A 13,977-nucleotide genomic window follows, 5' to 3' on the forward strand; every position below is an offset into this window, starting at 1 on the left:
TCCATCGAGTCAAAAGCTGTCTCCAATCACATGCAATTGACTTTTGTGTTTGGACACAAAGAGGAGACGTATGTACAATTCACAATAATCTTATGGCTGACAAAAATGATCTAAACCTGAGGAAAATATCCTTACTGAGGAAACATAAGCTGGCATTTCAAAATGGGTGGGACTATGAAAGCTTCCTGTGTCAGGATCTCTTTGGCATATTTCTGGTGATATGCTCTTATAGAATCCAAACATCGAGGGAGAGGAGCGTAATGGAGGTGTATTTTTAAAACGAACAGTGAATGGATCTGCTGTCAGAGCAGCTGCTATGGAAGCTGTATGTCTGTATGTCTGTGCACTGCTGGCCCGGAGACAGACAGACAGAGAACTGTTGTTGATAAAAAATGAAAATGCTAATTGAAGCCATCCATCATGCTCAGTGTTTTAAGAGTTTAAACCAGGAAACTCATGCACATGGATTACACTGCATCTGTATAAGTATAAAGTAAGCCCAGCATAGGTCACACAAGCTATTGATTATGGTGTCAGTATATCGCCTTGCTAGGAGGACAATCCATTTATACAACATGTCCTTATCACTAATGTGAGCCATTGAGATCACATGCACACACACATGCACACACACACACACACACACATTAAAACTGGTAGCTCAAGTTAAGCGATCTGACTGGTTCATAGCCACACATGTACTTGAATTTATGACATAATGCGCAATCCATCTCAGTATAAGAGGTGTGAAATAAATGTGCCATTATGGAATAAATATATTTATATTTCCATTTACTCATATATATGGTGGAAAAGACCGTTATTTTTCACCCACATGGTAAAGAAAATGTAAACAGTTACTAAGGAGGAAGTTTCCATGACATCAGGCTTGCCGGAGAGCCCAACACATGCAGGATGGATGGATGTTGCTCTTACCTGGACCTCCACTCCATAGCCCATGTAGACGGTGATGACGTAGCTGCAGTCCATAGTGGAGTGAAAAGCCGAGCCGGACTCTGGCGGAGCCTCAATGTATCCTTCTGGTCCGGTCAGGTTCAGCTGGCACGGAACTGCAGGGACAAACAGCAGCACAGAAATTAATATTCCATGTTCACAAACATTCAACGCTCACATACTAATCTATGCAGTCTAAAGTTGCTCCCACGCAAACTAGTGTTGGCAGGTGCCTTTTTCATTGTTTTCACGGCAGCAATGAAGCCACTCTCAGCTGTTAACGTTGTTAAACCAATAATAGAACCTGTTCCCAACCTGAATGCAGAGGTTGTGTTAGACCAATATTTTACAAAACATTTTTTAGATGATGGAAAAACCTGAAGACTGTCCGTCCTTTTCAAGGACTGGAGACATTGGAGGGCGTCTGTCACCAACATGGGTCACAAAGTGGTGCCAGTGTTTACTGCATGATTTCCTATCCCACGTTCTCTGGTAGTCTCTAGTGCTGGCTCAGCCTTCAGAACAAAAGTTATGTAAATAAAACTCTCTGTCTCTAGGTCATGTGACCCATCTTGTCGCCTCCTCCTAGCAATGCTGCTGTATGGGCATCTAGATAAAGGTCACATGTTACTACCGGGTGAAAATAAGCAAACAATAGCAGAAGCCTAGATGTACAAATGTATAAACACACATAGATACTCTGTTTGACTTTGTTTGAAGGTTTTCTGCCTCTCTGGTTGCCTTTCTGAGTAGCTCAGCCCTGCGATGGGACAGCTGAGGACAGAATATTTCCTAGCGGCCTTCGGGGTTTATGCTCCACCACCTTCGACCTCCCACCCCCCCTCGGAGCTCAAAAGTAAACTTTTGCTTCCTTATGAAGAAGAACACCATCTCTGTGTCCCCTCAATGCTTCGCCTAAGGGAGCGTCGGCTCCAGCATTATTACTGCTCTACAGCACAGTCTTTCACCCTGCATGGATGTCTGTGCTGCACTGGGATGTTATGTATCGCCTGTGTGTGCTTTGACCGGCCGTCACCGTGCACACAGATGAGCTGATTAGTCAAGCTGATCCCATCTTCTCTTTCTCACCTGCAAAGTAACTAGCCTGGTTTTTATTTCCCCCATCCACTCTTCATAAGCGACAACCTCAGAATGTCCCCGTTTGGACCTCTTGATTAAGGGATTGCGATGCAGCGATGCCGCTGATATGAGTTGAGGATGTCAGAAGTTTAAGATGGAGTTACAAATTAGCATGTGCGTGTGTGTGTGCATCACTTGTCTTTGTTTGCCTTACAAAAAATAAGCAAATGTATTCACCCTATTTTTTTACAACTGACAAAAAGAAGAAAGACTGTTTTACTTATTAGGCATCTGAAATGCCTCAAATTGGGTCGAGTGCAGTCGGTACAGTCTGACCGACCTGAGCGCCGGACAAGAATCACTCAGGGACATCCTGGGCCATAAATTCAGTCCACAACTATGAGATGGAGGTGCCTTTTATGTGAGCAGCCATGGTAATACATTTTTGTGGTAGAAAGAGATGTGATGATGCTGTAGATCAGGGCTAACTTTATTGTTCAGGCAGCCACATTTTCAGAAAGCTAAGGGACATACAGTATGCTCCTTAACCTGGCAGCCTGGTTAGGTTTTTAAAAGGGAGACCAAATGTGAGGAATACTGAAATATATATTGTAAGTTAAAACAGATTTCATGCAATTCTGCACCACCTAAACTTTGGGGTGTCACCTGCTCATCAATTAGACGGAGGCTGCTATTTAAACCAGGTATGGATCTAGAATGGTTTATTGCCAGAATGTTTCTGAGCCCCAGAGTCAGATCGTTCACGTAACCATAGTAACTTAATGTCACTCCTGCATGCGTGTACATGGTATAAGAGATGTAGAGATGATGACTGAGATTACTCTGATTAGCATGTACTCAAATAAATTACAATACGATAGATTTGTATAGATTTCAGATTTTCACCCTGATAGTCTAAATAACTTGCTGCTCCATCTCAGCTATGAATTTGTTTTTTACCTGCACCAGAGAAATAATTATTAACTTCAACAAAATGTATTTTATTCATGATTAATTTGTAAATTGCCTCTGATTAGCTCCTCAAACCTTAACCTAGCCAATCCAACGGACGAAGGCAAGGAGCGCCCGACAGTCAGAGGTGTCATTAGAGTCGGTATTTGACGAATTGGAAGTGAGAATGGAATGGGTGAAGGAGTATTATGGATTAGTAATTATATGAACTCGCCTCAAACTGAGTTAAATCCAATCGCAAAGTTTAGAAAATTCTCACTTGCTATGACATCTACACATGGCCATGGGAGAGTGAGGGATAGCCCAAGATCGTGGTGCTGGTTCATAAAAAAGGCACTCTGTGTTAAGAGTTTACAAAAAGTATCTGAAGTATGGGTAAGCGCTTGTTAGCGATTGAAAAAAACTGTAAAAGACAAAACGCAACCAGTCACAACCTGTTCACCCGGCTGACGTCAGACTCCTCAACTCCACCTCACACTCCACACTACATCTAATACTAGTTTTGTTTTGCTGTTTTTTTCTGATCGAGCAGAAACTCACCTTCTGTTGTGCAAACCTGTGTTGCATATGACAATAAATTAACATAATATCTCTTCATATCAGAATCCATATTTCAGTCTGATTTAATATTTAAAAATAAAAGATTTAACCCATAGACATGCACATACTGTATCTGCATGCATGCAACACCTCGTTATCAAATGAATAAAAACTACTATAATAGAAAATATAATCGCACCTGGATTGTGCACAGTGGTGGTGGTGGTGATGGTGGTGGTCGTGGTGATGGTGGTGGTGGTTGTCTCCTCCTCACCACTGCTGGGCCTCACATTCGGCCTCGGTGCGGGCTGATCTGGCCTCCCTCCATCTGTCTCCCTTGCAGCAGTAGCAGCAGAGGCAATTGTGGTGGCGTGCCCCGGATCTCCGAAAGTCTCGTCAGTAACTGGAACACGGGTGTTGGAGTGAGAAGTGGCTGTTGACGCTCGCATCCCGAAGGTCATTTGCATTTTGGAGCTTTCCGCGCTCTCATCCGAAGCCCTGTTGTCGCCGTCATTCGGTGGAGTCCCTGGCGGCAGGGTGGAGACGAGGGGCTGAGAGCTGGATAACCCGCTGTCTTCAAAGGAGTTTGGTGGACCCTGAGGGTGCTGGGGGAGGTTTCGGTAGAGCGGGTGGTGGTTTGGATCGTAGACAGGCGGAGCGGTGGTGACAACGGGTAGTCGCCTACCTGTTTCCTGGGTGGTGGAGTAGAGGCTGGCCCCGCTCTCGGGATTGCCCCCCAGGGTGATGGATAAACCATCCTCAGAGGCGCCGGCTGCAGAAAAGGGAAGAGAATAACGGATGTGTTTGGATGGGTGTTGATTTGCATCACAGACTCAATCAATCAGTCACTTGGCCGTGCATTTTGCAGAGATTTCTGGCTTCACTTTCATGACTGCTTTGGCTCCAAACCTCTCCATTTAACACACTGTTAATGCCATTCTCAATAAGTTAATACTGGAGAACGGTGCTACAGCAAGCAGTTGAGTTCAGTATTTTGGCCGTCGCCATCATGGAACTTTTCCACCAGTGAAAGGAAGTGACCATATTTGGACTGTGGAGGAGCGGGTGGATCTGACAAACACAAGCCGCAGAGTTGCAACTGGATCTGGCTCAATTTGGATTGTACTTTTGGAAAATGCTAAATATTAAACCTTTAAGTTTTGCAGAAGTCACACAAAACATGTGTGAATGAGTGAGGATGATTTAAACAGTGTGTGTATGTCAAACCATATATTCATCATCCAAATGCTTCACAGGGAACAAAGAAATGATTGAAGCTTAAAACAAGTAAAGAAAAGATCAGACAGCGTCTGAAACTCCCTCCCCCGACACCTTTTCCTCTTCACAGTTTAGTTGCATTCAACAATTTCTTTTTCAGAAACAAGCATCTGATCTACATATCCCATTAGATTTGTGTGCTTTTATTAGTTGAATATGTTTCAATCCTTGGTAATTTGAGTGTTCTCCTATATTTTGTCTTTGGCAACACATGGAAGCAAAGTGTGTTTGATGAAACGCAAAATGATTAAGGAATATGCACCAAGTGAAACAATAAGGTTATTAAGACTAGAATTTAAGGGTATAGCCAGGATGTAAAACTGATTAAGCAGACAAAACAGGTTAAAACTGTTAAAAGGGAATTGTGTGACAATGCAACCTTAAGCTCCTTATCGTTTCAATTGTACTACTAGAGTGCATGTTAAAAAATAATTAAATTACAGCAAACGAATTGCCACACAGTGAATCCTGGGGGTTCAGATAAAGATGCCCACGTTGCCTGGTTGTTAATCCAACATTGGAGTCATCTCACCAGATTGCATTTCGCAATATTTTTAAAGCCTGACGTGGTGGAATGCCACATTATGTCAAACTGTACAAAAATTCATCATTTTATTCAGCAGTTAATATAAGCTGTGGACATATATACATTATAAGTGTGTATAGTATATATATATATATATATATATATACTATGTGCTGCCCAACAACCCTGTTTCTCTCAAAGATTTATACTGTGTCGCCGATTTATCTCAGTCTTGAAATGGAAGTTATATTTCACGGAGCTGCAGTGATTTTGACAGCAGAAAGTATAACTTCATAGCCAGAGAATAAATCCCAAATTCAGTCACCCTCTTTATCTCTCTCCGCTCGCTGCTCCGCGTTACTGTACTTCACTCTGACATCAAGGCAGAGAGAAGCCGCCTCATGCTTCTGGACGGAGACAGGGACGTTCACTCACACAGCCCTGCATCCAGTCCATCTTTTAAAGCTGACTTTTAATCATATTTCCTTCCAATGTTTCTTTATGTGCTGTTACACAACTGTGACTCAATTGGCAGACGTCTTGTAAAAAGCCAAAAGGTACAACCCAAACAGTTCCAGCAAATTGCTCCCATCAGTGGCTTCTTCCCTCCCCATCCTCCTCATAATAAGCCTTAATATTCATTCCTGAGGAGATTTGATGAGCCACTTTAATTCTCCCAGTGTAATGATCAGCGCTCACCTCCCAAGTGCACCTGCAAGATCTAATCTGAGAACCCTTCAGGAAGCTATCATCCACTGAGGGAAGTCTTATGTTTCTTTAACAATGCTTCATTTCCACCATAATAGCTCCCGCTCTCTGCCGGCTAATAGCTATCTGTTTCAAACAATCAGGGTTTATTGTAGCCGAGCGACTTCCCACCCGGCGCCTGGCTCAGAATCACACACTTTGACAGGTGAATCTACGAGAAGTACAATGAATGAGACAGAATCCCAAATTGACAACCTGGAGGTCTGTCTTCACGCTGCTGCCACCAGGTTTGGGATATAATGGACACTCTGTGGGTGAGATTTGTGTTTTATCAGTTCCTTTTGGCTCAAATTCAATCATTGGAGTCATGACAAATGCTGAGGAAGGAGGATGTGTGTCAATGGTCAAGAGTGTGCAGTAGGTTTGCTTTCAAAAACAAAGGGAAGTAATACAGTCTGGAGCTCTCCAAATTAAAGTGAATGCTAGTTTTTCTGAAGAGTAAAGCACAAGCTAAAGTAACTTAAACTTGCATTCTCTCTACTGGCCATCAGGGGGCAACTCCTCTGGTTGCAAAAAGAAGTCTGATTGCATGGAAGTCACCAGGGTCATAAGATATTTACATCAAATGTATCAAAGCAATCTTTTATGGCGCTAAACTGTTCGACCATAAATATTTGACAGCTGAATAATTGATATCCCAGCAGCACACCGACACCATTTTCAAGCCTCAGCCTGTTAAATGTTCATCTAGATGAAGGATATAGTTAGTGTGGTCTCCTTCTTCAGCAGCAGTTTTCAAGTCTTTGTGATGCAGCAAGAGGAAGATTGAAAAAAGACGGAAAGCACCTTAAGGGACACTTTGATTTCTTCCCCTGGGCTGTCAGAGAGCCACGAATTTAAGCCTCCCCTTGAATAAACCATGAGTCTAATACAAATCCCAATCATTAAAGTTCAGAGGAGTTTACAGTAGGAGACAATGTAGCCAGGAAGAAAGGATCCAAAGCCTGATCACTGGATTGTATTTAAACACTCTCATTCACTCAGCTAGACAGCTACAGTATATATAAAACACCCTTCTGACTTTCTCAGCACTTGTATCTCTGTACGAGAAGGTGTTTTGTGCATGTGAGGAGGAAAAAATGAGTCTAGATGTCCTTATATACACATAAATATTTTACCAACATCAGTGCACTGGAGAAGGGTGATTTTCACCCCCCTGGAATTTTCACTTTTGTCACCCCAATGACAAAATACTGCACTAATTAATTCTGTCTGTGCAGCGAGAAGCTTCTGGATCAGCAGTTGTCTCGCTACAGATTATCAAAAACCAGACATGAAAGGAAGAAGAACTCCTCCGTGTTTTAACAGGATTTATTTGATATCAGCTTCTGATTGGTTGATCATTTAATGTGTGTGCACAGGCGACAACTTATTTCTGAAAAGTGAAACTAAGTTTGAAGTGATTTAAACGTGCATTCTCTCTACTGGTCATCAGGGGGCGACTCCTCTGGTTGCAAAAACAAGTCAGATTGCATGAAGTCTATGAGATAATGACCCTACTTCTCTCTTGACTTATTGGGCCCTAGTTTCGTAGACCAGGCGCAGTCAGCTCTCAGCGCACCTGCGCCACGCCGACGGGGTGTGTCCGCCTGGACTTTGCAAGTTTCGTGCACCTCGCGCAGGCTCGCACACCTTCCGTCTCGCCCACCCGCGCAAGTGGGAAAGGCGGGCACACCTCCCGTCTCGCCCACCCGCGCAAGTGGGAAAGAGGGAGGAGAAGAAGGCGTGAGTGGGAGACGAGGAGGAGACGAGGCGTGGACTGGGATTAATACAGCCGATTCAGATCTTCACCAATCAAATGAGCTCCTCTCCTCACCTTTAATGCGTTCGGGGAGGTTTAGTGTAAGATCCGTCACTTGACAACCCGATGACAGAAACAGCGGCGCCGCTCCCACCTCGCGCATCACACGCTGTGTGCGCTTACCATAATAATAACAATGCCGATATTATAAAAAACAGGAGAGAGAGAGGGAGATGTTTTGGTCCGAGAGGCTGAGTTTCCGTTACGCGTGCCATCCGCCTTTGATCTGACGTCAGATGTGACGGGACAATCTATATAGATATAAATTCACGTGTTGATTCAATTAGTTGCATTAAATAGTGTTTGTTGTGATTATCTATTGCATTTAAATGTGCCTGGAACTGTGGAAACCTGCCTGTGAGATCTCGGTGACGTGTGCGCACTGCGCGCCGTCAGCCAAACTGCCACTCCGCCAGCTGTGATTCGCCTTGAATGAATGGACTTTATTTACGCCTTGCGCCGAGAGTAGACCAGGTTGGAGCTGGCGAGCTTTCAGCGCAGTCTCGGCGAGGCTTTTTGCCACGAAACTTCCGCTACGCCAAGCTGAATCTGTGACGCCTCCCCCTGCTGCGCCGCCACACCCATCTTGGCGCAGGCGATCCACCAAACTGACTGTGCGCAAGGCTGCGCGGGTCGAAACTTGCATTGCGCCAGCTCCGCCACCCTGCGCCGCCCTGCGCTGCGCCACGAAACCAGGGCCCATTATCTCAGTAAACATTGTAAACATGGTTTATGGTCTCAAGTCTTCTTTAATCCAGCATGATGTTCATTTAGTCAATTATGGTCTTTTTAGAGTCAAATAGACCATAAAGCAGGGGATGCTTTAGGGCGGGGCTACCTTGTGATTGACAAGTGGCCAATGCGGCATTGCTACCATTGCTACCATTGCTACCATTGCTACCATTGCTACCATTGCTGGTTTATCTTGAATTATGAAGCTTACTTTGTTAACAGTTAATGGCTGTTAACAAAAAAGTAATACCAGCAGACCATGGGAACGTGCTTCTGACTCACTGTAACTTCAGGAGTAAGGGTCAAGTGTGTGTGTGTGTGTGTGTGTGTGTGTGTGTGTGTGTGTGTGTGTGTGTGTGTGTGTGTGTGTGTGTGTGTGTGTGTGTAATTTGTCCATATAATAGCAAGCTGGAGAGGCTGAACCAGACTAGGTTCTAAAATGAAATGCCTCATCAAGGCCAGTCATTTCATACTCAACACTCTGCTGCTCTGACTCATTCTTCTCAACCACAAATAAGTTTCATTCACTCATCGTTTATGTGTCCTCTGTGCCATCTTTCATCTGGAGTCCAGTTCAAGTCTTTAGTCTTTCAGTGAGAGTCCAGTTCAAGTTTTAGTCTTTCAGCGAGAGTCCAGTTCAAGTCTTTAGTCTTTCAGCGAGAGTCCAGTTCAAGTCTCTAGTCTTTCAGCTAGAGTCCAGTTCAAGTCTTTAGTCTTTCAGCTAGAGTCCAGTTCAAGTCTCTAGTCTTTCAGCAAGAGTCCAGTTCAAGTCTTTAGTCTTTCAGCTAGAGTCCAGTTCAAGTCTTTAGTCTTTCAGCTCGAGTTCAGTTCGAGTCTCATGTTCTTAATTAATGTTCTGTATTCTCACTGTCATAAGTAAATGATCAATACGATGCTCATAAAAAAAGGATTGATTATGAATGTATACCTTCTTCTCTCTGACGTTGAAGCAAATAACATAGAGCTGAATAATAATAAATAAATAATTTCCATTGTTCAGTTCATGTATAAACACAGCATATTTGTAGCACATTTTCGATTTTTGTACGAGGGCATATTGATTGCCAGGCATACAAACCAGACTCTTAATCCAGTGTTGCCTGTAGCAAAATGTTAGCCACTTTAAGATGTCCCTCATTGTATTGATCCTGCTCCTAAAACCCACAGCGAGGGGCGCTCGCTCATGCAATCTTAATAATAGCAGGTATAGGCAGCCACAATTATATCCACACACAAACCTGTCGGACTCCCTGTGGCTCCTGAAGAACTGAACACCAGAAACAGTCCAGGAGTCGAACCGACAGAGATGAAATGCCTGAATCTCTTTTATCCACAAACATCTGGATTATTTTAGTTATGTAGCACGTTCTATATCCTCAATTAAAAAGTACAAGCCCGACAAAACATCACATTGGACAGGATGGGATGTGCTTTGGCTTTATTTATTTTAATACACTTTTAATAGCTTTTACAATTGAAGTCCTTATCTGCTTAAATGAAATACTAAAAGAGGTACTTTTACTACTAATGTAACGAATACTTGTTTAGACAAACTTTTACTGCTTATGTAACTAATACTTGTATAGGTTTACTTTTACTGCTAATGTAACTAATACTTGTATAGGTGTACTTTTCCTGCTAATGTAACTAATACTTGTATAGTCCTATCACTCTGCCTCTGCTACTGCTGCTACTGCCATAGGCGATAATATAACAGCTACTACTGATTATAGCAATATCGGTGTACATTAATTCAAGTACTTTCCTTACGTACATTTTTTAAGTTCTCAAGTAAATCCATTTCTTGTTATTATTTCAATTATTATTTTACAACTGTATCATTTTAAACTCCTGTAAAACCTGTTATTTGGAACTTAAAATAGTGGAGAATGAGAGATATGAAGAATATCGCCACCCATTTATCTGATAGAATGTTGATCAGTGTTATTTTGCACAAAAAAGAGAACAATTAAGCCTTGTTATTGCTTGATTTCGCCAGTGTTGTGATTTCTAATCTGGACAACATCCAGGATCTCTGTTCAGGAGAGTCCTAGGAACCACTGAGGTACTGGGCAGGGAGGCCTCCGGGCCTCTGGTAGAGGACTAAAAAGGGCACTACAGGCTTGAGGGAGGGAACACAAGACCGCCCATATCAAATATGTACAATACTGTCTATATATTGTATTTATTTGAGTTTTTCGGGATAATAAAAATACTATTTAAACAGCAACTACTAAATGTACTACTATATCTGTTATATTACTACCACTAATGCTCTATCACATCTTCAACAGTTATTCTCTTATTATTACTTTGACGTGGCTAGACTCACTAGAACTACTACTAGAGATGATGAGCCCCTATAGTGATTCATTCATTTCTCCCAGTGCGTGGAGGAATAGTGGGTATAGTGGGAGTGTGCCCACAGTACATGTTGTGTAGATATGAGTGTGGTGATATACAGTAATGTGTGTGTTTGTGGTCGGCCTGTGCCCACAGAAGCAACCAGCGCTTTGAGCCTGAGTCTCTTTATTCTCCTGAAAGCTGTTAAACACTCCTTTCCACTCCTGACACCTCTGTAGAAGGTCACTCTCTCATCTCCATAATGACCGAGGACAAAGACGAAGCAGAGTGGATCAATAGGTGGCTCCGGCTCATATCAGTGCAGATGCATTGATCTGCTGCTTAGAGAGAAGAGGAGTGATGCTCTGGATAGTGCTGGGCCTGTTTTTCTAGCAGCAGATGAGAGAGGCAGTTGCACATGTGGATATCTGCAGCGGATTCCCACTGCCTTTATCCAGACTGGCAACCAGGCAAAAATATGGTGCCCGTTTTAGTCTCCTAATAGTTTTAGTAATTAAGACAGTATGTAGTTACATAAACTACATTTATACAACTGGACGTAGTCATCGTGAGGTCACCCGTTGGTTTGCTGACTACGTTTTTGAGGCCACAAGTTCGACATTTTGGCCGTCGCTCAATTTTTTGAGGGAACGGAAGTGATCATATTTGGACTGAGGAGGAGCGGGTGGATCTGATTAACACAAGCGGCTCAATTTGGCTTCTGGTGTGAATTTGTCAACAATTATTATGAACTTTCAAGAAAACAATGCTTACAGAAACAATTGTATAGTAGAGAAATGAGCTATAGGCATTAATAGAAACATAGATGGTATTGAATCTGTTTGGGAAATCGCTATTGTTGGGACCTCAAAGTTTGGGTTCATGAAACAATTCATGGATGCAGATTGAATTGTTTCTGAACATTCAGATTGGAGCGTCCTGTGTGGAAACACAGCCACGCACCTCCACAGGGGGTCTTTTCCCCCTCCCCCATCTGCCTGCAGGCCTGTGTCACTGAATACAAGTGAACTCCAGATTCCATTCTTATTGGTCAACTGCAGTGGAAGTTGGCTTCCTACCAAGCAGGCCAAGTTGGCAACTCTTTCTTTGTACTTGGACCTCAATCTGAACAGAGGTCTCCTCTTTCTCCTGAGATTCTGCCCAGACAAGCGGTCTCCCCACCTCCCTCTCTCTCCTGGGATTTGGACCACAGATCTCAAGTCCCCAAGCAGCGCCTTCAAAACAGCCAACAAGCTGGCTGTTGGAGCCTGCTTCTGCAACAAAGACAATAATTCCTAGTCGAGACGCATCTCACTAGAAATTCCTCCATCCACAACTCCAAGGACAGCAACTTTCCTTCACAGGAACCTGAAGACAGCATCCTTTCTTCAGAGGAACAACCAACCTTTCTTCAAGGACTGGTAACAATCTGGGCATAACTTAGGACAGAAACTAAATGTGATGATGTTAATGTTTCCAAGTGATTTTCTATTTGATGTATTGTTAAGTTAAGTGTGTAACCTTAGTTCAGTTGTTAGTGATCTAGAACATACAGTTTGCATGCTCACTAATCCAACTTTCCTAATGGCACTACATATATTACACTACATATATTGCACTAAACACGTATAGAAACCTATTCTCCAGGCAGGGCCACATGGCCTCCCACAAAGAACACCCCCACTCCACATGGCTGACTGGTCGACACCCACAGCCGCCATCTTGTAACACACAAGATGGCGGCTGTTAAGCATAAGCATTAAGCATACTGCTGTGTAATTAATGTTGTATAATTGTGAGTGATATCAACCTCTTCTCTACAAAGAATTCACAATTCCTTCAACTGTTTGTACTCATATGATAATAGTTATTAATTATTGGCATTTGAGTATAAACCCCTTTATATGAGACTGAGTACAGGTTCGGTTATCTTTTCCCTGATTTCAGGGTGGTGCCCCGTTTATTATTAATTATACTAATAATCCTATTAATATCAATAATTCTATTGATAACCGAATCTCTCCTGCTAGTTCCCCATTACTATTGAAAATAGCAAACGATACTCAGCCCTGGAGAAAATGCCAATAAAGAAGTGATTTTATGCTCGTAAAAGTGCTATGATTAAGCCTTATTTCATTATATTTTTTCCAATTTTCATTCAGGCCATCACACTATGCTGTCAAGTAACTGAGCAGCAGCATTGACAAGTGACAGTGATGAACAATGTGGAGATCAAGTACCTTATTCTAACCATGCATGTGTCAAGCTATGTGTCAAGGTTGTTTTGAGTTTAACTAAATTACTTTTTTCAGGGATTAGAATGTGTTTCCTGTTTATTCTAATTATTTTTGGGCTTCAGAGTGGTGGACTTGTTGCATTTCTGCATTAACATGTAGGTATATTGTAATAAATTCACACATTAGAGTCCATAGAGTAAAACCTTAAAGAATATCTGGGAACGCAGTGACACCCCTAATAAGACCAAAGAACATAAGCAGTCAGAAGACCGTTAATCCAGATTATGTAAACCACTTTGGAAGTAAAACAAAAACTGAGTATATCTGAAATTAGTAATATAATCAGATAATATTAGTGAGAATTGCTCAGTGCACAAAAACAAACAACAGACAGTGCAGGGCAAAGTGTTGGCTCTGTGCACTGTGATGGGTGTAACCGTTTTAGAGCCCACCTTTGTAGTAATCACTGTGTTCCCACATCTCAGACTGCACTCACTGATTGGTATGGCAGCCAAAACTATGAAAATAAATCCCGAATAGCCTACAACTGAAAACCTGTCAAGAGTCTGTAGTATCGAGGCATTCCGACTCAAACTCACGTCACGATGAAAAAAACCTGAAACAATCTGCCAGCAGCTAATTGAAACCGTGTGTGTCTTTGTCACCGACTATGTTCAAATCCTCCTGCCTGAAATGCCGTTTCTCTCTACTCCACCTCTCTTTACATCTCCGCTTGTTTTCGTCAC

The 13,977-nt window shown here is 42.6% G+C and overlaps 1 protein-coding gene across 1 annotated transcript in view; it reads right to left on the reverse strand.

Moving 5' to 3' along the window:
* The window catches only part of LOC311019992 (seizure protein 6 homolog), a 171,751-nt gene that overhangs the window by 101,869 nt on the left and 55,905 nt on the right, over window positions 1-13,977 (reverse strand). Inside the window, exons 2-3 of the mRNA XM_084019692.1 lie at window positions 3,746-4,318; window positions 937-1,070 (exon numbers count right to left, since the gene is read on the reverse strand). Of these exons, the coding sequence (XP_083875818.1) occupies window positions 937-1,070; window positions 3,746-4,318 (707 nt within the window). The remainder of the gene's footprint in view (window positions 1-936; window positions 1,071-3,745; window positions 4,319-13,977) is intronic.

The sequence above is a fragment of the Eutrigla gurnardus genome (genome assembly GCF_963514095.1).
Source record: "Eutrigla gurnardus genome assembly, chromosome: 10".
Taxonomy (NCBI): Eukaryota; Metazoa; Chordata; class Actinopteri; order Perciformes; family Triglidae; genus Eutrigla; species Eutrigla gurnardus.